Raw genomic sequence first — 27,121 nt, forward strand, 5'->3', positions numbered from 1 at the left:
TAAACACAACTTCATTCTTTATAAATCTCTCCAACAGTGTGTAATGTTAGCCTTAGCCACGGAGCACTATCAAACTCATTCAGAATCAAATATAAACATCCAAATAAATACTATACTCACATGATCCGACGCATACATGCAGTATGCATGATGAACATCTTGTAAAGATCCATTTGAGGGTTATATTAGCTGTGTGAACTTTGTAAATGCACTGTATTATAGTCGAGAGCTCGGGGGGCAGGGAGCACGTGATTTAAAGGGGCCGCAGCCTGAATCGGCACATATTTAATGATGCCCCAAAATAGGCAGTTAAAAAAATTAATTTAAAAAAAATCCATGGGGTATTTTGAGCTGAAACTTCACAGACACATTCAGGGGACACCTTAGACTTATATTACATCTTGTAAAAACTGGCTCTAGGGCACCTTTAAGCATAATTTGTTTGCTGAAGCCACTTGCATTGATATTTTGTCAAATGCAATGACATATGCACAGTGTTCAAATAGTTCTGGGGTCACAGATTAACAATAAAATATATGATCTGAACTTTAAATGTAGGAGTGTCAGGGTGACCAGCTAATGTTTGTCTGTGCGTGAGACATTCTGAGATATACACTCACTTCATGGAAGGCAGATGCCGTAGAACCACATCCACAGCGTGAACTGGGTTGGTGCTGATTGGCTTGTCCAGCTCCAAGGGCTCTGACATACTGCGACCAGTTAGTACCTCGTGCAACAGGTGCCAGCTCACCAGGGACACAAACTTAATACTGACTTTAAAGGGTCGGTCTTTGCCCCCTTCCCCTGGCAGAGTAACATCCAGATCCACCTGTGGACAAATAAAAAAAAAAGTACTGCATCAACAAACTAAAAAAAAAAAACAGTGGACAATGGGTATGTCAATGTAAAATTCTTTGATCACATCTAACGTGAATAACATAGGTCTGCACAATTTGGGGAAAAACTGGGGGCTTATTTGTAGTAGGACTGCACAATTTGACCATTATGACCACCTTCCTAATATTGTGTTGGTGCCCTTTTGCTGCCGAAACAGCCCTGACCCGTCGAGGCATGGACTCCACTAGACCCCTGAAGGTGTGCTGTGGTATCTGCACCAAGATGTTAGCAGCAGATCCTTTAAATCCTGTAAGTTGCGAGGTGGATCCATGGATCGGACTTGTTTGTTCAGCACATCCCACAGATGCTCAATTGGATTGAGATCTGGAGAATTTGGAGGCCAAGTCAACACCTCAAACTCGTTGTGCTCTTCAAACCATTCCAGAACAATTACTGCTTTGTGGCAGGAGCATTATCCTGCTGAAAGAGGACACAGCCACCAGGGAATACTGTTTCCATGAAAGGGTGTACATGGTCTGCAACAATGCTTAGGTAGGTGGTACGTGTCAAAGTAACATCCACATGGATGGCAGGACCCAAGGTTTCCCAGAAGAACATTGCCCAAACATCACACTGCCTCCGCCGGCTTGCCTTCTTCCCATAGTGCATCCTGGTGTTTCCCAGGTTGTTGATAAGCACTTCTCAAGTTTGGGAAGATGGCTGACTTAGAGCAGATGCAGAGATGGATAATCACACATATCAAGATTTCAGATTTTTGATTAATTGTGCATCCCTAGAATATCATGACGATTTTAATGTGCAAATTTCCTACAGAATGTGTCATTGGATAATTTGTGCATCCAAACAGAGTGCAAAAGTGGGCGGCTCACTATGTTTTTGAACAGAGCAGGTGTTTCCTTACCCCAGCGGGTGCCACAGGCAGTGGGTTGGCGGTGTAGAGACTTTTCTTTCCATCATAAACTGGCCTTCGATCCCCAAAGATGGTGACTTTAAAGTGCTGCACCATGGAGTCCACAACCTCCCTGCAGAGACAACACTCATCAGGAGGGCGTCTACAGGAGTCACTCATAAACTCTGAGCAGTTCTCCAAACATCCCACCTGTTCACACGGCGTGGACACTTCTCAGGCTTGATGTCGACCTCATACAGGTAGACATCCATCTTGGGGATCTCCACCTGGAAGCAGTTGGCCAGCAGCTTGATGGGTTTCCCCATGGTGCCATAGCCGGGCCTCCGTGGCACGGAGAACAGGGACTGGGCCCCAACGGCTCCTGAAGTGAGAAGGAGAGAATAAGACGGACAGTGTTACACCAAACTATAACATAACTGGGCAGGCGAGGTGGATGTGTCCTCAATGAAGTACAGCTTTCAAAACAACACCACAAAATTACACCACATGGTACAAAGCCAAATCACTGCGATTATATAATGAACAAATGTGTCAACACTTCAAGCGCCTGATGCAACACACCTTCAGCTGATGGAAACCCTGTTCCTATTTTTGTTGCACTGCTACTTCAACCAGTCTTTAATAAAATCATTAGAAATTGTTATAAATTATATATTATATATATATATATTAAATATATAAAAATATTCAATATTTAAATATTAAATATAAATTAAATAGCATGTGTGTGAATTGACATTTAAATAAAATTTAAATAGTTAAATGTATTTTTTATATATTTAAATAATAAGTTTAATAATAATTAATTTTTTTTTTTTTAACAATAATACTAATATTAATAGTAATATTTATTATAAACATTATAAAATGTGTGATAATTAATTAATAAATACATTTTATTAAATTAAATAATACATTTTATCATAAACTAATAATGATAATTATTAAATAATATATTTAATAACGATAATTATTTTAAATAGTAGAAGTAGTAGTAGTAATACAAACAATAAAATAAAAAAAACAAAATAAAAATATTATATTATATAATAATAAATAATAACAATTATTATGATTTTTATTATATAATAACAACAATAATATATTTTCAAAGCTAGCTTGTTAATGACAAATGATGCTGAATCAAATCACATTCTATGTTAAAATAAGTTCTCAAAACAATGTGTTTGCAAAAATAAAAAAAAGTGATAAATTATGTTTATTTATGGGCAGACTACAGTCAGTTAAAGCCAGTTACACCATCGTTCGGCCCTCAAGTCAGTGGAAACGTTGGTCGGTTCTGGTTCTGAGTTTCACAGGTCCCCTGGCTGAGCACCGGCACCATTTCAGTACAAATTGGGAAAGATACGAGGTCTGAAGGCAGTGTGCAAGTGGCGAAGACGAAGCCATTGCTCTCAACAGACAGATGATGCCTACAGAGAGATGCTGAAAATTTAATACCGGCTTCATGACTGAGTTTGACAGTGATTGCAGTTAATGGTTCCCTGACTGTGAGACGCCTAGGGCAGATTCATCAGCAGACAACTTCCACTCGTGGGCCTTGTGAGAAGAAAAACAGAGTTCAGCAATTTTGTGGAGGAGGTAGGGAAAAAACAATAAACAGATGCCGGTGATGCTCAATGAATCAAATGTTGCCATTCTCAGAAATGGGATGTCTGACCCATGAAACACTTTTGTGCTCTAACATCAAGCTGTATTAAACTGATGCTCATGGCACACACATATCCGGCCACTTCAAATACATCTCTCACCCGCATGGGCAGTGGTAAGATTTCATCAATTTAGAGAAGTTAAAGATGATGTGTACTTCCTTTGCCAGCTTAATTGTGTGAAGATGGGTTAAAGCAATACCAAATATAGCTGCGAGCAGCGATGGCGGGCCCAAGCCCGGTGGCACCGCCACCCCGGTGGCTTCAGGGCAACTGTGCACAGCGGGCAATAGGCATTTAAAACGGTTAAACATCAAAGGACTATGTCAAATTCGCTCCACATTTACTGCACTACAAGGTGCTGCTATAGAGCCCCTCCTCCCTGCCCATTTTCAAAGTATTACATGTGCCAAGTTTTAACATTATTCTGATGAATTTTGAAGCAAATCAGGTAAAAATAAGAGGGTGATCTCAATGTATGCTAAAAGTGACACATTTTCTGCTTCCAGTTGGTGGCGCTATTACTTTGAATCACAATAGTCACATCCATGTGATCAGCCTTGTACAACGAAGACTAAGCCGAAGTTTCATCAAAATCAATTAATGTATGCAGAAGTTATAACACTTTGTTTCCCTTTTCTTGCCATAAATTCGTTGCCTCGCCACGGCCAAACCGTTTGAGATATCCAAAATCCGTTTGCAATTAAACAACTTCAATGTGTTAGCAACAAGTTAAAAAAAGTTTGGTGTAAATTGGATAAACCCTGTAGGAGCAGTAGTATAAAATTCATAGCCTGTTTTTTCAAAAAATTAACATTCAAACCAAAATAGCTGACTTCCTGTTGGTCGGAGCTAATGAATGTAAATTAGAAAATTGTCCGGCTTGATGAGAACAATATGTGTACCGAGTTTGGTGATTGTAGGAAAAACTAACCTCCCCACTTTTGTCAAAAGGTGGCGCTACTGAGCCCCTCCACCACGCCCATTTCTATGGCTTTGTCCATGTCTACTGGTTGACAATATTGATGTGTGTGTCGAGTTTCATGCAATTTGAAGCATGTTAAGAGCCTCAAAAACACTCAAGAATATTATTACAGTTTGACCTGTTGCCATGGCAACAATATTTCAAATATCAAAAATCCTGTCATAGGTCTACATCTGCTGTGTATTGACATTACACTGATGAAGTTTGAAGCAAATCAGGTAAAAATAAGAGGGTGATCTCAAAACATTTCAAAAAGTGATACACTTCCTGCTGCCAGTTGGTGGCGCTATAACTTTGACTCACAATAGTCACATCCATGTGATCAGACTCCTATAACGAACACACTCGTGAAGTTTCATAAAGATCAATATATGTATGCAGACGTTATAACACATTTCCTGTTTCCTTTTTCTCGCCATAAATTCGTTGCCTCGCCACGGCCAAACCGTTCGAGATATCAAAAATCCCCTGGCAATTTTTAATCATCAGTGTCTTGACTTCATGCTGACCGAGTTTGGTGGCGATCGGATTAATCGTCTAGGAGGAGTATATCAAATTCCAGAGCATGCGTTTTTCAAACAACCCTTAATAGCTGACTTCCTGTTGGCGTGGTGTTTAACTTAGAGCACGAAAGTTGTTCGGCCCGATGAGGTCTATATGTGTACTGAGTTTCATACTAATACGTGCAAGCGTGTTTAATATATGGACCAAATTTTCAGACTTTTTTCAAGGGGGCGCTGTCGAGCCCCCCTGCCACGCCCGGGTACCAGCCTCTCCGGCGTCCTAATGGCCGCGGATTCCAATGTGTGTGCCAATTTTCAAGAGTTTTTGAGCATGTTAAGGCCCCCAAAATGCCCCGGAAGACGAAAAAAAAAAAATAAAAAAAAAAAATAAAAAAAAAAATAATAATATAGCTGCGAGCAGCGATGGCGGGCCCAAGCCCGGTGGCACCGCCACCCCGGTGGCTTCAGGGCAACTGTGCACAGCGGGCAATAGGCACTTAAAACGGTTAAACATCAAAGGACTATGTCAAATTCACTCCACATTTACTGCACTACAAGGTGCCACTATAGAGCCCCTCCTCCCTGCCCATTTTCAAAGGATTACATGTGCCAAGTTTTAACATTATTCTGATGAATTTTGAAGCAAATCAGGTAAAAATAAGAGGGTGATCTCAATGTATGCTGAAAGTGACACATTTTCTGCTTCCAGTTGGTGGCGCTATGACTTTGAATCACAATAGTCACATCCATGTGATCAGCCTTGTACAACGAAGACTAAGCCGAAGTTTCATCAAAATCAATTAATGTATGCAGAAGTTATAACACTTTGTTTCCCTTTTCTTGCCATAAATTCGTTGCCTCGCCACGGCCAAACCGTTTGAGATATCCAAAATCCGTTTGCAATTAAACAACTTCAATGTGTTAGCAACAAGTTAAAAAAAGCTTGGTGTAAATTGGATAAACCCTGTAGGAGTAGTAGTATAAAATTCATAGCCTGTTTTTTCAAAAAATTAACATTCAAACCAAAATAGCTGACTTCCTGTTGGTCGGAGCTAATGAATGTAAATTAGAAAATTGTCCGGCTTGATGAGAACAATATGTGTACCAAGTTTGGTGACTGTAGGAAAAACAAACCCCCCCACTTTTGTCAAAAGGTGGCGCTACTGAGCCCCTCCACCACGCCCATTTCTATGGCTTTGTCCATGTCTACTGGTTGACAATATTGATGTGTGTGTCGAGTTTCATGCAATTTGAAGCATGTTAAGAGCCTCAAAAACACTCAAGAATATTATTACAGTTTGACCTGTTGCCATGGCAACAATATTTCAAATATCAAAAATCCTGTCATAGGTCTACATCTGCTGTGTATTGACATTACACTGATGAAGTTTGAAGCAAATCAGGTAAAAATAAGAGGGTGATCTCAAAACATTTCAAAAAGTGATACACTTCCTGCTGCCAGTTGGTGGCGCTATAACTTTGACTCACAATAGTCACATACATGTGATCAGACTCCTATAACGAACACACTTGTGAAGTTTCATAAAGATCAATATATGTATGCAGACGTTATAACACATTTCCTGTTTCCTTTTTCTCGCCATAAATTCGTTGCCTCGCCACGGACAAACCGTTCGAGATATCAAAAATCCCCTGGCAATTTTTAATCATCAGTGTCTTGACTTCATGCTGACCGAGTTTGGTGGCGATCGGATTAATCGTCTAGGAGGAGTATATCAAATTCCAGAGCATGCGTTTTTCAAACAACCCTTAATAGCTGACTTCCTGTTGGCGTGGTGTTTAACTTAGAGCCGAAAGTTGTTCGGCCCGATGAGGTCTATATGTGTACTAGTTTCATCTAATACGTGCAAGCGTGTTTAATATATGGACCAAATTTTCAGACTTTTTCAAGGGGGCGCTTGAGCCCCCCTGCCACGCCCGGGTACCAGCCTCTCCGGCGCTAATGGCCGCGGATTCCAATGTGTGTGCCAATTTTCAAGAGTTTTTGAGATGTTTGGTAAAAACGCGCCGGCGCGGCGATCGGACTTAAAATATTAATCGTAATACATCAATTCTAGAATATCTCCTTTTATTTGAGGTAAAAACAAAAGTATATCAAATCTCTCGTCTCCCTCTGAACGAAGTCCAGAGCATGCGTTTTTCAAACAACCGTTGAAATGTCAGGTTTTAAATTAATAGAAAACAAACATTCTGTGTTTATGACTTGAAAGAGAGCCTGTCAGAAGTGGCGCTCATTACCCACTAATGCGGCCACGCCCACGGAGCCAGCGCTATTCACGTTCAGAGACAACACATATTCACTTAGAGCTTGAAAATTGTTTACTGGATGAAAGTTGTTGGAAGACGGTAAATTCCTGTTTGTTTTCCTATTGATAAGTTTTAAGTGATGTTTCTTTAGGTCTATATGTAAACACCATTCATGTACCTTAGGTGAGTTTCAGAGCGCCCTCCGGCTGCTAATACGTGCAAGAATATTAAATAAAAATAACTCCTCGAAAATTGTTTAATATATGGCTTTTAAACTAAAACCAAATTGCATCACAGAAATCATTATATTTTAAAGACCATTATTTTATATTGTAATAAATTTTTCTGTATGTTTCATTACCATGATGAGCTTGAGACATCACAGAAGTTTTTTTTCACAGCCTACCTGACTGAAATGCCTCATTAATATGCAAGTCTTTTCAGGTCATTACTATTCAATTCTTTTGTCTTCCAGGTGAGAATGAGCCATTATTCATGGAGATTGCCTCCTCCACCGTGTTTCTTGGCAAAAAGTGCCCAGTATATTGTTATAAATGAAAGAGGGCATAATTTTTACATAATTTTGAAGCAAAAACCAGTCTACAACCTTCTACCCAAAAGTCTGCCAGATTTAATATACGGCCAGTGACTGTTTTTTGTTTTTTCAGTAACCCGCATAAACGTTATTCCTTCAAAAACACAAACATGTACACACATGTTTCCATATTATGGTAAGTTTGTGCTGTGTGTGCTTGTGTCATTAAATTTGAACAACTGAAAAAGCACAAGAGTTCAAAACTTTGCCCCAAATCAGCATCCAGAGGGTTAAGGCCCCCAAAAAGCCCCGGAAGACGGAAAAAAAAAAAAAAAAAAAAAAAAAAAAAAAAATAATAATAATCCTTAGAAGAACAAAGGGCCCTGCGCGAATTTTCGCTTGGGCCCTAAATATAGCTGCGAGCAGCGATGGCGGGCCCAAGCCCGGTGGCACCGCCACCCCGGTGGCTTCAGGGCAACTGTGCACAGCGGGCAATAGGCACTTAAAACGGTTAAACATCAAAGGACTATGTCAAATTCACTCCACATTTACTGCACTACAAGGTGCCACTATAGAGCCCCTCCTCCCTGCCCATTTTCAAAGGATTACATGTGCCAAGTTTTAACATTATTCTGATGAATTTTGAAGCAAATCAGGTAAAAATAAGAGGGTGATCTCAATGTATGCTGAAAGTGACACATTTTCTGCTTCCAGTTGGTGGCGCTATGACTTTGAATCACAATAGTCACATCCATGTGATCAGCCTTGTACAACGAAGACTAAGCCGAAGTTTCATCAAAATCAATTAATGTATGCAGAAGTTATAACACTTTGTTTCCCTTTTCTTGCCATAAATTCGTTGCCTCGCCACGGCCAAACCGTTTGAGATATCCAAAATCCGTTTGCAATTAAACAACTTCAATGTGTTAGCAACAAGTTAAAAAAAGCTTGGTGTAAATTGGATAAACCCTGTAGGAGTAGTAGTATAAAATTCATAGCCTGTTTTTTCAAAAAATTAACATTCAAACCAAAATAGCTGACTTCCTGTTGGTCGGAGCTAATGAATGTAAATTAGAAAATTGTCCGGCTTGATGAGAACAATATGTGTACCAAGTTTGGTGACTGTAGGAAAAACAAACCCCCCCACTTTTGTCAAAAGGTGGCGCTACTGAGCCCCTCCACCACGCCCATTTCTATGGCTTTGTCCATGTCTACTGGTTGACAATATTGATGTGTGTGTCGAGTTTCATGCAATTTGAAGCATGTTAAGAGCCTCAAAAACACTCAAGAATATTATTACAGTTTGACCTGTTGCCATGGCAACAATATTTCAAATATCAAAAATCCTGTCATAGGTCTACATCTGCTGTGTATTGACATTACACTGATGAAGTTTGAAGCAAATCAGGTAAAAATAAGAGGGTGATCTCAAAACATTTCAAAAAGTGATACACTTCCTGCTGCCAGTTGGTGGCGCTATAACTTTGACTCACAATAGTCACATACATGTGATCAGACTCCTATAACGAACACACTTGTGAAGTTTCATAAAGATCAATATATGTATGCAGACGTTATAACACATTTCCTGTTTCCTTTTTCTCGCCATAAATTCGTTGCCTCGCCACGGACAAACCGTTCGAGATATCAAAAATCCCCTGGCAATTTTTAATCATCAGTGTCTTGACTTCATGCTGACCGAGTTTGGTGGCGATCGGATTAATCGTCTAGGAGGAGTATATCAAATTCCAGAGCATGCGTTTTTCAAACAACCCTTAATAGCTGACTTCCTGTTGGCGTGGTGTTTAACTTAGAGCACGAAAGTTGTTCGGCCCGATGAGGTCTATATGTGTACCGAGTTTCAGACTAATACGTGCAAGCGTGTTTAATATATGGACCAAATTTTCAGACCTTTTTCAAGGGGGCGCTGTTGAGCCCCCCTGCCACGCCCGGGTACCAGCTTCTGCCCGGCCCTGTTGGCCGCGGATTCCAATGTGTGTGCCAATTTTCAAGAGTTTTTGAGCATGTTAAGGCCCCCAAAAAGCCCCGGAAGACGGAAAAAAAATAAAAAAAAAAAAAAAAAAAAAAATAATAATAATCCTTAGAAGAACAAGAGGGCCCTGCGCGAATTTTCGCTTGGGCCCTAATAATCCTTAGAAAAACAAGAGGGCCCTGCGCGAATTTTCGCTTGGGCCCTAATAATAATAATAATAAACGGAGCAATTCCAATAGGGTCCTCACACCATCGGTGCTCGGGCCCTAATAATAATAATAATAAATATAGCTGCGAGCAGCGATGGCGGGCCCAAGCCCGGTGGCACCGCCACCCCGGTGGCTTCAGGGCAACTGTGCACAGCGGGCAATAGGCACTTAAAACGGTTAAACATCAAAGGACTATGTCAAATTCACTCCACATTTACTGCACTACAAGGTGCCACTATAGAGCCCCTCCTCCCTGCCCATTTTCAAAGGATTACATGTGCCAAGTTTTAACATTATTCTGATGAATTTTGAAGCAAATCAGGTAAAAATAAGAGGGTGATCTCAATGTATGCTGAAAGTGACACATTTTCTGCTTCCAGTTGGTGGCGCTATTACTTTGAATCACAATAGTCACATCCATGTGATCAGCCTTGTACAACGAAGACTAAGCCGAAGTTTCATCAAAATCAATTAATGTATGCAGAAGTTATAACACTTTGTTTCCCTTTTCTTGCCATAAATTCGTTGCCTCGCCACGGCCAAACCGTTTGAGATATCCAAAATCCGTTTGCAATTAAACAACTTCAATGTGTTAGCAACAAGTTAAAAAAAGTTTGGTGTAAATTGGATAAACCCTGTAGGAGCAGTAGTATAAAATTCATAGCCTGTTTTTTCAAAAAATTAACATTCAAACCAAAATAGCTGACTTCCTGTTGGTCGGAGCTAATGAATGTAAATTAGAAAATTGTCCGGCTTGATGAGAACAATATGTGTACCGAGTTTGGTGATTGTAGGAAAAACTAACCCCCCCACTTTTGTCAAAAGGTGGCGCTACTGAGCCCCTCCACCACGCCCATTTCTATGGCTTTGTCCATGTCTACTGGTTGACAATATTGATGTGTGTGTCGAGTTTCATGCAATTTGAAGCATGTTAAGAGCCTCAAAAACACTCAAGAATATTATTACAGTTTGACCTGTTGCCATGGCAACAATATTTCAAATATCAAAAATCCTGTCATAGGTCTACATCTGCTGTGTATTGACATTACACTGATGAAGTTTGAAGCAAATCAGGTAAAAATAAGAGGGTGATCTCAAAACATTTCAAAAAGTGATACACTTCCTGCTGCCAGTTGGTGGCGCTATAACTTTGACTCACAATAGTCACATCCATGTGATCAGACTCCTATAACGAACACACTTCGTGAAGTTTCATAAAGATCAATATATGTATGCAGACGTTATAACACATTTCCTGTTTCCTTTTTCTCGCCATAAATTCGTTGCCTCGCCACGGCCAAACCGTTCGAGATATCAAAAATCCCCTGGCAATTTTTAATCATCAGTGTCTTGACTTCATGCTGACCGAGTTTGGTGGCGATCGGATTAATCGTCTAGGAGGAGTATATCAAATTCCAGAGCATGCGTTTTTCAAACAACCCTTAATAGCTGACTTCCTGTTGGCGTGGTGTTTAACTTAGAGCACGAAAGTTGTTCGGCCCGATGAGGTCTATATGTGTACTGAGTTTCATACTAATACGTGCAAGCGTGTTTAATATATGGACCAAATTTTCAGACCTTTTTCAAGGGGGCGCTGTCGAGCCCCCCTGCCACGCCCGGGTACCAGCCTCTGCCCGGCGTCCTGTTGGCCGCGGATTCCAATGTGTGTGCCAATTTTCAAGAGTTTTTGAGCATGTTAAGGCCCCCAAAAAGCCCCGGAAGACGGAAAAAAAAAAAAAAAAAAAAAAAAAAAAAAAAAAAAAAATCCTTAAAAAAAAAAGGGCCCTGCGCGAATTTTCGCTTGGGCCCTAATAATAATCCTTAGAAGAACAAGAGGGCCCTGCGCGAATTTTCGCTTGGGCCCTAATAATCCTTAGAAAAACAAGAGGGCCCTGCGCGAATTTTCGCTTGGGCCCTAATAAATCCAATTTGATATAAACTCTGGTACCTTAAAAATAAATCAAAACTTTGATACAAACAGACTATAAGCTGACTATTTAATATATGCATGATAGATCTGCATATCACGTAATGGGACCATTTACCAATCCATTTTGATATATGCATGTAATCTGTCATGTTCAGAGAGATAAGACCAAAGCTAAGACAAGCCAGCAATGTCCAAATGCATTTCCAAATATATTCTCAAATACATTTCCAGAACATAAACATAATATACATACTTTTCCTTCTCAAATCAAAGTATTTTATGCCCCTATACATTAACTTCACATCACAACTACATGAACACATTTTCATTAACTGATTTTATATATATATATATATAAATTCCAATAATAACTTTAGTTTTAGATACACAACATACGAAATTGTAAAGGTCCAGTGTGTAATATTTAGAAGGATCTATTGACAGAAATGCAATATAACATACATAACTATGTTTTCAGTGGTGTATAAAGACCTTACCTAATGAACCGTTATGTTTTTATTACCTTAGAATGAGCCATTTCTATCTACATGTACTGCAGGTCCCCTTACATGGAAGTTGCCATTCTGCGCTGCCAAGTTTCTACAGTAGCCCTAAACAGACAAACTGCTCTACAGAGCGCGTTTGCTTGACTGGCTACTCTCTACTCTCTCAAACAACGGCATCTTTGTCCCGTGTCAGCCACCGTAGCTTCTCTATGTGCTTCGAAATGTGCTTCGTTTGCAATTTGCAACCCCACCACTAGATGCAATTCAACAATAAACAATACAAAACAACAAACATCACAAACGGTGCATCCCAATTTGCATACTTATACACTATTCTAGTGAATAAGTGTAGTGCATTCACACAGAAAATTCCAAAAAGAAAAAGTACACTTTAAATACCCAGATGATTCACTAAATTAACGGAAAAAATTAAGTGTGGAATGTTGGACACTTTATGCACTCAACAGTCACAGCTTTAATTACGTAGTGGAGGGGGAGGAGCTATTAGACCGATGTTGAATGAAAATAACCTTATAACATTACATGGAAGAGTACATAGTGCACAAGTACATAAGTCATTTGGGACGCAACTAAAGTGTGTCTAATGTGCTGCATATGATACTTAAAGATACAGAAGTATGCTATACAACCCACAGTAATCACATGTTTTCTCCATATATTTCTCCATGGATATCAATAGGCCAGACAAATTAGTACAAAATTTTAGGTAAATGCATGAACTTCAATTTTAACACTGCAAGACACTGAAAACCGACAAAAACTAACAGTCAAACAGTGAAAAGCAATGAAAGCTCAATTAAAAGGCAAGACATGTTTCATTTATATATCATATTTAATATACAACAGTAATTTATGCTTTACATAAGTGATCAAAAAAAGAGGATTTTAATTGATTTAAAACATTAAAATGAGAGAATAAAAAAAGAATACAAAAATAAAAATGGAAAAACTGATCAAAAAGAGAATAAAAACCTATGAATATAAGTACAAAATACAACAAAATTCAAAACTACAACAACACTGAGTGTTTGGTTAACACTCTGAGGTCTAAAAACGCGCCGGCGCGTTTTGCAGGTTTTTTTTCACATTGCAGCAAAACACATACTCTGTCATTTTTTGTCATAGAGACATAAGTAATACATCAATTGGAACTATAGAATATCTCCTTTTATTTGTATACACTCAGAGTAAAAACAAAATGTTGTGCTTTTTGTAAAATAAAGAAAACTAACATGATGCGTGATCTCTCATCTCCCTCTGAACGAAGTCCAATCTAATAGTTCTCAGAAAATGAAGTGTAACTTAGTGAATACTAATCACAAAAAATTCATACTTATGTCTAACAAAACGTTGAAATGTCAGGTTTTAAATCGTGCAAGTCAAATCGAAAACAAACATTCTGTGTTTATGTAATCTGTATGAAAAGAGAGCCATGTCAGAAGTCCGTGATTCAGCTCATTACCCACTAATGCGGCCATGCCCACGGAGCCAGCGCTATTCACAGGCAAATTCAGAGACAACACATGCATTCATCATCTCAATCGTGTATTTATTGCCTTGAAAATTGTTTATCTGGATGAAAAAGCCATGGTTAGCGATCTCTGGAAGACATTCAGTAAATTCCTGTTTGTTTTCTTCTATTGATAAGTTTTAAGTGAGTTTTTGTTTCTTTAGCGCCCTCCGGCTGTAGTATGAATTGGTAAACACCATTCATGGAATATCGTCTTCTTCTTAGGTGAATTTGTGGACTAAAATGCACAGAGCGCCCTCCGGCTGCAGTATGAATTGCAAACACCAGCGCTCATAGAGATAACAATGAATATTAAATAAAAAAATAACTCCTCTGTATAGAAAATTGACATAAACATATGAGAATCCTGTATTTCTCCAAATGTGCATGCTTTTAAACTAAAAGCCTATATTCAGACTTTTTGCATCACAGAAATACATTATATTTTAAAGTATAATATAAAACCATTATTTTATATTGTAATAAAATTTTTCTGTATGTTTCATATACCATGATGAGCTTGAGACATCACAGAAGTTTTTTTTCACAGCCTACCTGACTGAAATGCCTCATTAATATGCAAGTCTTTTCAGGTCATTACTATTCAATTCTTTTGTCTTCACAGGTGAGAATGAGGCATTATTCATGGAGATTCACGCCTCCTCGCATACCGTGTTTCTTGGCAAAAAGTGTCTTACAAAAACTAAATCAGTATATTGTTATAAATGAAAGAGTAGAAGCAAAAACTCTAGTCTACAACCTTCAATACCCAAAATTCTTGTGAACACAGATTTAATATACTTTTATTGGCCTTATATCAGTGACTTAAGTTTTTTGTTTTTTCAGTAACCACGCATAAACGTTATTCCTTCAAAAACACAAACATGTACACACATGTTCCTCACATATTATGGTAGCCTAGTTTGTGCTGAATACAGTGTAATGACACTTGTGTCATTAATATGTTTATGAACAACTGAAAAAAGCACAAATGTCAGGGCATGTCAAAACTTCTCCAGGCCCCAAATCAGCCTCAGACTCCAGAGGGTTAAATGGTCCAACATGTTCAACAAATGGTGCAAATTTGGAGCAGTTTGTCCAAACAAAGGGAGTTTTTGGTAAACCTGAATGGAAGCCATCATTAATTTTGCAATTCCATTTGATACCACTAGCAGAAATGACACGCTTCTCCTTTAAGATGACAACCCAATGCGTCAAAACGCAAGCCGTCTGGCTTCTGCAGCACCATCTAACAAGGTTCTGGTAACGAGTAGAAGTTTACCGAAGGTTCAGTCCGGCATTACCCAAAAAATGGCCTCTGAGATCTGTCTGTGCTAAACGAATGTCAGGCTGAGAGTGATTCATCCCGGTTTGACTCATAACCGCTGCTCAAGAGGCCAGTCTTCAAAGCTGAAGAGAGCAGAGTCACGTTTTAAAAAAAGCTAGAAAAACAAGAATCACTCACAGAATCTGGCGAAGGTCAGACTGAATCATTAGCTGGTGTGTGTAATAGAGCACAACCGTGGGCTTCCAGGAGAAAAACCCAACAGAGAAATTGATTTTTAGCGATAACGTATAAACCCTTCACGACAAACCCAACATGAAGAAGAGGTTTGCTATAAAATAATCATTACTCATCTTTCTTTAGGTTGCTGTCATTTTTATTTACCTTAAAATGATACAGTTCAAAAGTTTAAGGTCAGAAAGTTTTTTTTTTTTTTAAATAATAAACAGTTTTAATCAGCAAGGATGCATTGAATTGATCAAAAGTGAGAGTAAATACATTTATACTATTATATTTCAATTAAATGCTGTTCTTTTGAGCTTTTCTATAATCAGAAACATTTCTTGAGCAGCAAATCATCATATTAGAGTGATTTCTGAATGATCATGTGACACTGAAGACTGGAGTAATGATGCTGAAAATTCAGATTTGATCACAGGAATAAATTACGTTTTAAAATATATTCACATAGAAAACAGCTGATTTAAATTGTAATAATATTTCACAATTTCGTAGCGAATGAATGCAGCCTTCCTGAGAGACTCTAACCTCAAACTTTTTAAAGTTAGTATACATTTTGTCTTGATATACACAAAAATCAATCATTAAAAATGTATTAACATTTACATTTAGATCTGCTAAATAAATAAATTAGCCAAGTTTGGTGAAACTGAAATATTCCAAAAACATACAATGAATAAACTTCTCATACATTGTAATACCATCAATTAAATTCATATAGTGCAGGTATATATTGAACAATTGTTTTTATTCAATTACATAAAATTGATATTGATTCAATATATTGAGTCTTATTTTCTAACCAAGCCTTGAATCAAATGTTGCGATTCATCTCGGATCTGTTAGGTTCAACTGCACAGGAAAAATACTTTCGTAAGGAAGGCAGCTGAAAAAGTGGGCGCTCACTGTTCCATGGCTGCTCTTTCAGGAAGCTGGTTCCCTTTTTTACCTGGTGGGCCTCTTACAGCAGACACAGGCCACTCCGAGGGACCCCAGCCTTTCACACGCAGCCAGACGAACAGGGGGGTCTGAAACTCCAGACGATTGTCTCTTTGTCATGGAAATCACCCTCTGCCTCCAGCAGACTGATAACGATTTGATTCTACACCAAACGCAGACTCGTGTCCGGCTCTACCGGACACATTTGGATTCAGACCCAGGCATAAGTGGGTGACTGGGATCTTGGGAAATGTCTGAGCCACGCTCGGAGTGGGTGGAAGAGGAGGCAGCGAGGCCAGAGGACGATGCTTTTCATCCTCCGCACATGCAACCACACTGTACTCTACGAATGAGTCATTACGCCACACTTCCTTGACTCTGGTCTCAGGGCAGAGCTTATTTTCCCACCGCCGCCCACTCACGAGCATACGTGCACCGCTCACACTCACTCGCTCACGGGGCTACAGCGTCATCTCCGTTGAGAGGGAAACATAGTCAAGCGCCAAGGCCGCTCAGATAAAGGAGGGAGAGAAAACAAGAATGAAGTGTGTAGAGATCAGAATAGGCCTGCTGTAAGAAATCGTCACTCAAATAAGCTTTTGTGCATAATGGACATCACATAAGCATGACAAATGTACCGGTATTTTGATACAAAGAAATAAACTAGTTTCTCTCTAGTACAGGTAGAACCAACTCAACAAATCTGTTTCCTATTAAAGGATTAGTTCACTTTAAAATAAAAAAAATTACCCAATGATTTACTAACCCTCAAGCCATCCTAGGTGTATATGACTTTCTTCTTTCAGACAAATACAATCAGAGTTATATTAATAAACATCCTGATGCTCCCAAGCTTTATAATGGCAGTGCACAGAAACCACCTGTTTGAAGCTCAAAAAAAGTGCATCCATCCATCATAAACGTACTCCACACGGCTCCTGGGGTAAATAAAGCTCTTCTGAAGCGAAGCGATGCATTTGTGTAAAAAACCATCCATATTTACCAAGATATAAAGTTAAATATCTAGCTACTGCCAGACCGCCTTCCATATTCAACTTACGAATAAAGTGTAACTATGTGGATAAATATGGATTTTTCTTACACAAATGCATCACTTTGCTTCAGAAGGCCTTTATTAACCCCCTGGATCTGCATGGAGTATGTTTATGATGGATGGATGCACTTTCTTGAGCTTCAAACAGGTGGTTTCCGTGCACTTGAGGGTAAGTAAATCATGGGGTAATTTTAATTTTAAAGGGAACTAATCCTTTAATTACTTCTCATAATAACATAAAGGATCAATAATTAATAGGGGTGTGACAAGATCTCGTGCCACGAGATTAAAATGTGGTGAAAAGTATCGGGGTAAACGGGGGCGTGCCCCCGTTTCTTGACTCCACCCCCACGTCAAACCAGTGCCATAAAGAGATCCGCACAGAAAAGTGCAGCGCAAAAGAAAACCGGTATCGTGAGCGCACGCTTGACTGAAACGCAGAATAAAATGAGCGTTGCAAATGATTTAGTAGGTTTGAGCATGAAAAATATGTGGCAAAGATAAAATAGGATTACAGCTGTCATTGATTTTTGTAATTGATTATATTTTTATTTTTGCACTACTTTATTTTATTTTGCAATTTATTATTTTTGTTTGCAAAACTTATTTTTTTCCGCTCAATACTTTATTTTTCCTTTGCAATTCTTTTTTTGTTTGCAAAACTTTTTTTATTGCTCAATTCTTTTTTGTGTTTTGCAAAACTTTATTTTTGTGCAAAACTTTAAGGCATTAATTTGACTCCATAGAAAAGCTGTCTCACGATATTGAGGGTGAAGGGTAAAATTAGGATATAATATGCCACCACTAAATTTACATTATGCCTCCACTTTCGTTTTGCTTTTTATAGAAATAAAAACCATTGAATTCAGTTGCTTCAATTCCATCCAGATCATCCAACACAAGCTGCAGAGTCATACGTAGAGCAGCAGGAATCAGAGTTCACTGATCAGTTGATGAGAGTAAGTGATGAGATGACTGACAAGACCATGGCGGAGGATTTGTTGTACAACAGAGCCAAAGCGTCTGATAAATGTCTTATCTTGTAGAATCACTCTCAGCACTGCTGCTCCCTATACACAGAGAACGTCGCAAAATCGAAAGCGAAAGTAAAGCGCAAGCTCACATTCAAATGTGATTTCAATACCCTGTATTTTGAAAGCGGCTCCCTGATGCACGCAAATATCTTCCAATAAGAAAGCTATCTTAGGCTGGGCTGTGTAGTTGCAATCATCTCTCAGATCTGTATCATGCTTAACGAAAATTTTGGTCTCTATTTGCACTGTGAATATTGACGGAGTACTTTGATTACAGTTGTACTTATTGTTTGCACTTAATAAGACTAAGAGAAAACTTATTTTTATTTATGCTGGTTTTATTTCTATGATCAATTTGTGGAAAGGAGTTCAGTTAGGAGGTCAAAAGTTGTAGAAGCTCATAAATCATGTACAGTAAGGTTTGAAGAGACTACAGTAAGGTTGAGAGAAGCCAGTCAGCTGAGTTTGAGGCAAAACCTTTTACAGTGCTTGAGTATTGTTGTCTTTTACTGCATATGATAATTCATACTCAGAAAGTAGAACTGAAATGACATTAATTTCAAGATGATTAGTTTAAACATTTAAATGCACTTGCAGACTATTTTTCTAGACATTGAGGATTTCTTAAAAATACTGTAAAAATCTCGTCTTGTTCTCATAAACTCAATCTCGTGTCTCATCTCGTGAGTTAACTGTCTCGTTACACCCCTAATAATTAATATAATATTTAAACTTAAAAAAAATAATGAATATAATTATTATGAAGTATTTTTATTTTCCAGTGCAACAATAGTAATATATTTCTTAGAGTAATAAAAATAATATTTTAAAAATAGTAAATTATTTGGCTTCTTAAAAAATGTAATGTGGACTGAAACACTATCACAGCTGGAAAAAAAAAAAAAGAGAGAGAGGTTTGAGTCCACTTTAAGGTCCGTGCACAAGTCAATGCAAAGACATTTCTTTACTCTGTTCAGTTTGGTCACTGAATTGGGATTGATGCATTTAATTTTAAAGTGTACACAATTTGAATACACTGTTACATTGTATTCATTTATTTCTGAATGTTTACTTGACACCATTGTTACATCTCCAATAACAACATATCAGCTTAACCTACATATTTACCTATCGCTATTGCATCATGGTTACAGTTCGCTGTCAAAGTTCAGGTCATTATGTTCTGAAAACATGAGATCGTCGGAAATTACTCCGTAATTTCAACATCCTGTCATCAAAATGCCTGTAAAATTTGGGCAGAGACAGCCTGCTTTTGGCATGCGAAAAATCCAAAAATCTTATTTGCATGGACAAAAACACCCGATGTAACAATACAGAAGCCCACAAAATCCTAATAAAGAGAGGAGAAAGCAGCCTGGGAGAGGTGGGCCGGGAGCGATTTGATTACTCCAATCTCCGCTCCTTATTGCTGGCAAAACCATCGCTGTCCTCAGGTGACCCATAAACAGGGACTAAAGCGGGCAAGAAGTGACCATGTGGTGGCCATGGAGACAGACATTTACAGCGAGTACAGCATCAGATGCAGCCTGTCATTTTAAAGAGGACAACGATCAAACAAGCAAATGAAGGAAAAAATATTAATACCCCTAAAAGGAGAGCGTAAGAGTGATTAAGAGCAATTCATCATTCAGCTGAGCTGCTCTGGTGCAGGCGGTCCTCTGAATCATTAATGCAAGAGCTCGTTCACACTCTGGTGAAAACTGTGAGCAGCGACTGCATGTTTGCAAAGTAACGCTGTGTTTACACTAGAAGAGGCCGGAAGCACGTCATCAACATCCAATAACCACACGAATCAGTTGTGAGCTCAAATTTCAGCATGCAAAAAAAGAAAAAAAATCCTATTATGGGTTATGTTAACGGTTCTCAAACACAAATTCTTCTATCAATGTGGACAGAACTCTGTGCTATAATAATCTGACAGTGTTTCCTGCACAACTATTCAATGATACCATTATTAATAAATGCTCATTAAAAGATGAATAACAGCAATCGGATTGATATTAGCTTATCATGGTGTTTAAATATTGGTTATTTGTTAGGTATGTGATGAGATTAAAATGTGAAAAGGTGAAAAGCTGTCTTGCGATCTCGCCTCCACTGTCGTTTTGCTTTTTATAGAAATAAAAGCCATTTCATTCAGTTGGATAACGGTTGCTTCAATCTGATCCAGCTCATCCAACCCAAGCTGCTAAATTGTACGTAGAGTAGCAGGAATTAGAGTTCACGAGACGACTGACAAGACCGTGGCAGAGGATTCATTGAACAACAGAGCCTAGGCGTCTGACAAATGTCTGATCTTGTCGAATGCGCACTCAACACCGCCGCTTCCTATTAACAGAGTACGCGTGATTGGCGATTCAAAGGCGTGAGCGTGCATTCAAAGGCGATTTCAATACGCAACTCACTTCAACAGTAGAACTGAAATGACATTCATTACAAGACGATTAGTTAAAACATTTCAAATACACCAGCAAACTATTTTTCGTCATTGAGGATTTCTTGAAAATACAATGTAAAAATCCCGTCTCGTCTCGTGAACTCAATCTCATGTCTCGTCTCGTGAGTTAACCCCTATTATTTGTATAAGCTTCAAATGCACTCTTAATAAAAGAAGTTTCAAGTATTTACCGAAGCAAAATTGTCACAACAAAATTAAAAATAAAACTATAAAAAACATTTTTTTTTGTGGAATTGAAACAAAGCTGAAATAAAAATATTAATATTAGTTGGAAAACTTAAAGGGTTAGTTCTCTCAAAAATGAAAATTAATGACTCACCCTCATGTCGTCCACCCGTAAGTCCTTCGCTCATCTTTCGGAACACAAATTAAGATATTTTTGATGAAATCCGATGGCTCAGTGAGGCCTGCATCGCCAGCAATAACACTCCCTTTTTTAATACCCAGAAAACTACTAAAAACATATTTAAAACAGATCATGTGAATACAGTGGTTAAACTTTAATATTATAAAGTGACTAGAATATTTTTTGTGCGCCAAAAATAACAAAATAGCATCTTTATTCCACAATATTTAGTGATGGGCGAATTGGATCACTGCTTCATGAAGCTTCACGAATCTGTTGTTTCAAATAAGTTGTCCGGACCGCCAAAATCCAATCATTTCAGTAAACGGGACTTCGTTATGTCAAAAATGTTTTGCAACTTCAATAGTTCACATGACTTTGGCAGGTTGATACGCGCTCCGAACCACTGATTCGAAACAAAAGATTTGTAAAGCTTCATGAAGCAGTGTTTTGAAATCGTCCATCACTAGATATTGTTGAATAAAGTCGTTATTTTGTTTTTTTTGGTGCACAAAAAGTATTCTTGTCGCTTCATAACATTAAGGTTGAACCACTGTAGTCACATGATCTGATTTAAATATGTTTTAGTAGCTTTCTGAGAAGTGAGTGTTATTGCTGTCAATGCAGGCCTCACTGAGCCATCGGATTTCATCAAAAACATCTCAATTTGTGTTCTGAAGATGAACGAAGGTCTTATGGGTGTAGAATGACATGAGGGTGAGTAATTAATGACAGAATTTACATTTTTGGGTGAACTAACCCTTTAAACTTAAAATTAAAATCTGAAATGTTGCCTTGGAAACAAACTGAAAAAAAAAAAAAAAAAAGATTAAGCACTAAAATTAAAACTGAAAAAAAAAAATAAAGCTATGTATACATTTTAAAATAAAAATGACAAAAGCACAAAATGAAAAACTAAAATTAAAATAAAACTTATTTTAAAATGGTATACAAACATTAAAAACATTCATAAATACTACATAAGCAAATAAATAATACTAAAATAACACTAACACTAATCATGAGAAATCTGAACTGTTTTGCTTTGGTTTAAAAAAAACATACAGGCTGAGCGAAGTTTGCCAGGAGAAATTCACAACTAACTACACTAACTGCTGACTAGCCAATCTGGTCAGTTTCCAGATATCCAGCGATAAATGCAGTACTGTATCCTGAGCTCTCTACCTCTCTAGCGAACTAGAGCAAACACACACACACACACACACACACACACAATACAGCTGTTGTGGCTCTAATCCACAGAGGCTTGGGTTGTGGGAACAGGCCGAGTGCTCGGCGGTAGGACACAATGGCGTCAGTCACGGCACCGGGTTCAGACGCACTGAGTGACAGAACGGCGATGGGAAGCGTGTATGTCTTTGCGTGTGTCCAGTTGGCAAACCGGTCGACACAGTAACTCGGGTTGCAGCCACCAAACAGCTCAACACTTGATAGGGTAAAGATGTAACCTTTGACAGATACAGTAATCCAGAGATTAGGACATGGTCGGAACATTTTGCCAGGTTTTTTTTTTTTTTTGTCTGTCTGAACTGCACAGCTGTAGGGATGGGCAATATAACTAAAAGAACATAAAATATTTTTGTCAATAATAATATATGGACTCTTAAATATTGATTTATGTGATTGTTTTCAATCATTATTTTGACTAAACAGATTCTAGTTCAGATTCAAATTCCTCCTTTTAAGATTAAAAATTATAGTATTTTAGTATTTTGGGGGGGGGGGGGGGGGGGCAATTGAAAAAAGAAATGGAATATCTTCAGCAACATGAAATCAATTCAGATTTCAACAGAACAGATACCAAAAATCTGAATAATTATAATTCTTCCGAATGAAACGGTCTCTTCACAGGTGGCATAAAAATACTTAAAAACGTGTTACATATTTCAATCATAAAATACTTCAGATTAGAACAAAACTCAAATTGTGTATCTTTAACTACACATTGTAAGGGACCTATTATGTGGAAAATGCAGGCAGAATTGCGGAACACTTTCATAAAAATGGATTTTACTGTATAATGCGGAATGTCACCAAATTTGTCAAATGTTCAATTTATAAATCAAAAGTATACAACGTTTGCTTAATTCGGTAAAGTTTTATGATTTGACAACCACCATTTCTAACGATAAATGCACACTCTAAAAAATGCTGGGTTAAAAACAACCCAAGTTGGATTGAAAATGGACAAACCCAGCAATTGGGTTGTTTTAACCCAGCGGTTGGGTTAAATGTTTGCCCAACCTGCTGGGTAGTTTTATTTAACTCAAATATTGTTTAAAAATTACTGTATTGCTTAATTAAAATTAACCCAAAGTATGTTGGAAATGAACATTTATTAATGTTCAATGAATAATTATTAAACAATAAACATTTATTAAATTGCTTATTAATAAATTTATATTAATAAACTATTAAACTATTAAATTTATATTAATAAAATATTAAAGCTTATTAATAAACATTCACCTTTTGTCTATTATTGTTGCATCTAATTACATCTGGTTTTTAATTTCCCAACTATTTTGGGTTCATTTTAAGCTAGCCATATAGCAATTTTTAAACAATAGTTGGTTTAAATAAAACTACCCAGCAGGTTGGGCAAACATTTAACCCAACCGCTGGGTTAAAACAACCCAATCGCTGGGTTTGTCCATTTTCAACCCAACTTGGGTTGTTTTTAACCCAGCATTTTTTAGAGTGCATGAACGCAGATTAAATTAATGCATTATTAAATTGAATTCAATTGATTAGGCATGCCTTTTCATGCATTAAACCAATATACAAAATCTAGAAAGATTAAACGGAGAAAACAGAATTTGGGAAACGGATTTCATAGAGACTCACATTGTCATATGAAGCAGTCAGTAAATACACTGATTTAAAGGGTTAATTGACCCCAAACTTAAAATTCTGTCATTAATTAATCACCCTCATGTCGTTCCTAACGTGTAAGACTTTCGTTCATTTTCGGACCGCTAAGATCTTTTTGATGAAATTTCTGTCCCTCCACATGACACTTCAAAAAGTTCATAAAGTGATTGCAAAACTAATCCATATGAATTGAGTGGTTTAGTCCAAATTTTCTGAAGAGTCTTGATCACTTTATAAGATGAACAGATCGAATTTAAGCTTTTATTCACATATAAACATTCATCAACTCACATCAGTTGTGGTAAATGGAAGCTCAAGCATGTTTGATTGACGTGTGCGAGAACCAATGAGGTTCATTCTTGTGAGTTTCGCAGCACGTTTGAGCTTCCAGAAGAGGTTTGTTTTCATGCATGAAGCAGGTTAAATTGAGCTTCTGTTTATGTTCGCTGATCAGTGTTTATATGTGAATAAAAGCCTAAATTAAATCTGTTTATCAGATCGAGTCTCTTAAAAAAAAAATCTCTCAGATTGTGTTTTCATTTGTGTTCTGAAGATGAAAAGAAAGTCTTACAGGTTTGGAACGACGAGTAATTAATGACAGAATTTCTATTTTTGGGTGAACTAACCCTTTAAGTCTCACAAGCCTTAACTAATAGAACAAAGTAAAAACTTTTATTTTAAATCAAACATGATGAAAGCAATAGCCTGCAGTTCAGCAAGCAAGTCAAATGAACCCAGTAACCACTCCGACTGCTTTACAATTGATTTGGTTCACCAAAAAAAAAAAAAAACCTACTCTCAGAGTATATGGAGGTTGGCAAAACCGGGGGTCCGGGTTCTGCAGGGACAGAGGTTAGCCAGTATTCGCTAAGATACATGGCAGAGGAAAACAGCCTGAACTCTGACCACACCAAGAGTGCGGCTGATGAATACGATCCATTCTGGGTTAAGATTCCACCACTGCTAGGTGAAAGGCGCTCTGTGTTGTTAACAGGATAATTTGTTACGAGCAAAGCGAGAAAAATTAGTAAGCAGAAAAGGAGCAATTGACAGTTTTAACCATTTTAGTTTAGAGTGGGACTCGGAGACCTAACCTAGGTCAAACTCTGACCCTCTTTCCCTACCTCTCATAGTTTAAATTCCCTCAACAGATCCCCTTTGCCTTCCCCCAACTAACCTTCAAAGAAAAAAAAGGTCCTAAAAAAGCCAAAGAGGGCCCCATGTACATAGAGAGATCGCTAAGCCACTATACGTGTAACTACCATGAACACATTCCCCAGGCCGACAACCCACTCCAGAGGGTCCTAAAGCCTCTTCCTCGTCCACCATTTTTACTCAGGGTTAGCCAATTTATGGCTTGCACACTTTCAAGCATATTCACCCGTGATGAGGAACAATGCGTTGCTGTGTCTCATACTGAAAATGAAAGGGATGACATTCTTGAGCTGTGATGGGTCATAGTGACTGTGCAGTGCACGTGTTGAACAGGGCTGGTCAATATAAAATAAAACAATATCATCAATATTCTATGATTTTAAGTGCTTTTTATTTGGCTATTGCATTTCCTAATGTTGAGAGAACTGATCATCTTTCATGACACAATAGCCAATATGCAGAAATAACAAAAAGCATAAACAGAACAATAAATACATTTTGCTTATTCATTTGTTATTGCTCTATTTAGGCTTCTTCACAAAATAACAATAAAATCAATAACCTCTAAAGGTAAACATCTTGCTAAATAAAGTAAAATAAATGCAAGAAGCCCATTTGAATATTAAGTTACTTTTAAGAAATGATAAAAACATTTAAAACATGCTTTGATTATTGTTAACTACACTGTAAACTCTAACACTCAAAATAATTAATTGGTTTGAGTAGGGCAAACTCAAATTAAACAAATTAGTTCAATCAAATAAATTTTTTTTCTTTCGAGTTCACAAAACTGACATATTTTAAGTAATCTGAATGGTTTGATTGTTTTGAGCTTGATGAACTCGTTTCTTTTAATTTAGACAAACTTAAATTTACCTGAAACTGGACTGGGATTTTTATTTCCCCGCATGTTTTGCCATGACATTGAAAGGGAGAATAAATGCTAAAATTAAGTGTTATATAATGTTTTTTGTGCAAGATTAATGTTAAGTGGGGGATTTAGTAGTGTTTAATGCTTTGCCATCCCAGAAGCGTTTCTGTTATGTGGGGTTTTTGGGGCGTACCATCATGGAGTGGAGCATGGGCTTAGTTTGAGAACAGGTATTTCACAACTGCTCTATATTGCCGTACTCTTTCAGCAATTGCTATTCTATGCTAATTATCAAAAGCACTGTGTTACCAATTAGCATTTGTTGAATTAGCTAGTTATAGCTATACATTTCCACTACTAAAAGTAAAAACAGGATTTAAGATGTCGGTGCTGATAGCCTCGAGGGCAGTCAGCCGACATATAACGCCATTGTGCTTTGGATGACCCGAGTTCGAGTCCCAGCTCGTGAACCCCATCTCTCTCTCTCCCACTTCGCTTCTTGTCTGCTTATATAAAATATATACACACTCAAAAAAATAACTCTTTGAACAAACATAAAAAAAAAATCATGAAAAGGATTTCCACATGATTAAGTTGCTTTATTTCAGCATTATGCAATTCTGTTATTCCAATTTACTTACGTTGGGTCAACTTAATTTATTAAGGTTGATTCAACTTATTTACTATGGTTGGGCACAGCTTAATTTAATAGTGTCAGCCCAACTAATCTGCAATGTTTTGGAAAATAAATAAAAAGCAATAAATAAATAAATAAAAAATAAATTGTTTTCAATACATTGATTTTTACAATTAATTATTCTTGTTTAATTTTGTGATTTATATAACTTTTGTGATGTTCTGTGTTAGAAATCTAGATGTGATACTGGATTCATCCTAAATTGCCTTAATCAAAAACATTGTAAAG

At 37.6% G+C, this 27,121-nt stretch overlaps 1 protein-coding gene across 2 annotated transcripts in view; it reads right to left on the reverse strand.

The window, feature by feature from the left end:
• LOC125243026 (protein argonaute-3) overlaps window positions 1–27,121 on the reverse strand; it is a 59,701-nt gene that overhangs the window by 25,769 nt on the left and 6,811 nt on the right. For both annotated transcript variants that reach the window (XM_048152228.1, XM_048152227.1), the window contains exons 2-4: window positions 1,958–2,129; window positions 1,760–1,880; window positions 621–829 (exon numbers count right to left, since the gene is read on the reverse strand). In XM_048152228.1, the coding sequence (XP_048008185.1) occupies window positions 621–829; window positions 1,760–1,880; window positions 1,958–2,129 (502 nt within the window). The remainder of the gene's footprint in view (window positions 1–620; window positions 830–1,759; window positions 1,881–1,957; window positions 2,130–27,121) is intronic.

This window comes from Megalobrama amblycephala, linkage group LG13, assembly GCF_018812025.1.
Source record: "Megalobrama amblycephala isolate DHTTF-2021 linkage group LG13, ASM1881202v1, whole genome shotgun sequence".
Lineage (NCBI taxonomy): Eukaryota > Metazoa > Chordata > Actinopteri > Cypriniformes > Xenocyprididae > Megalobrama > Megalobrama amblycephala.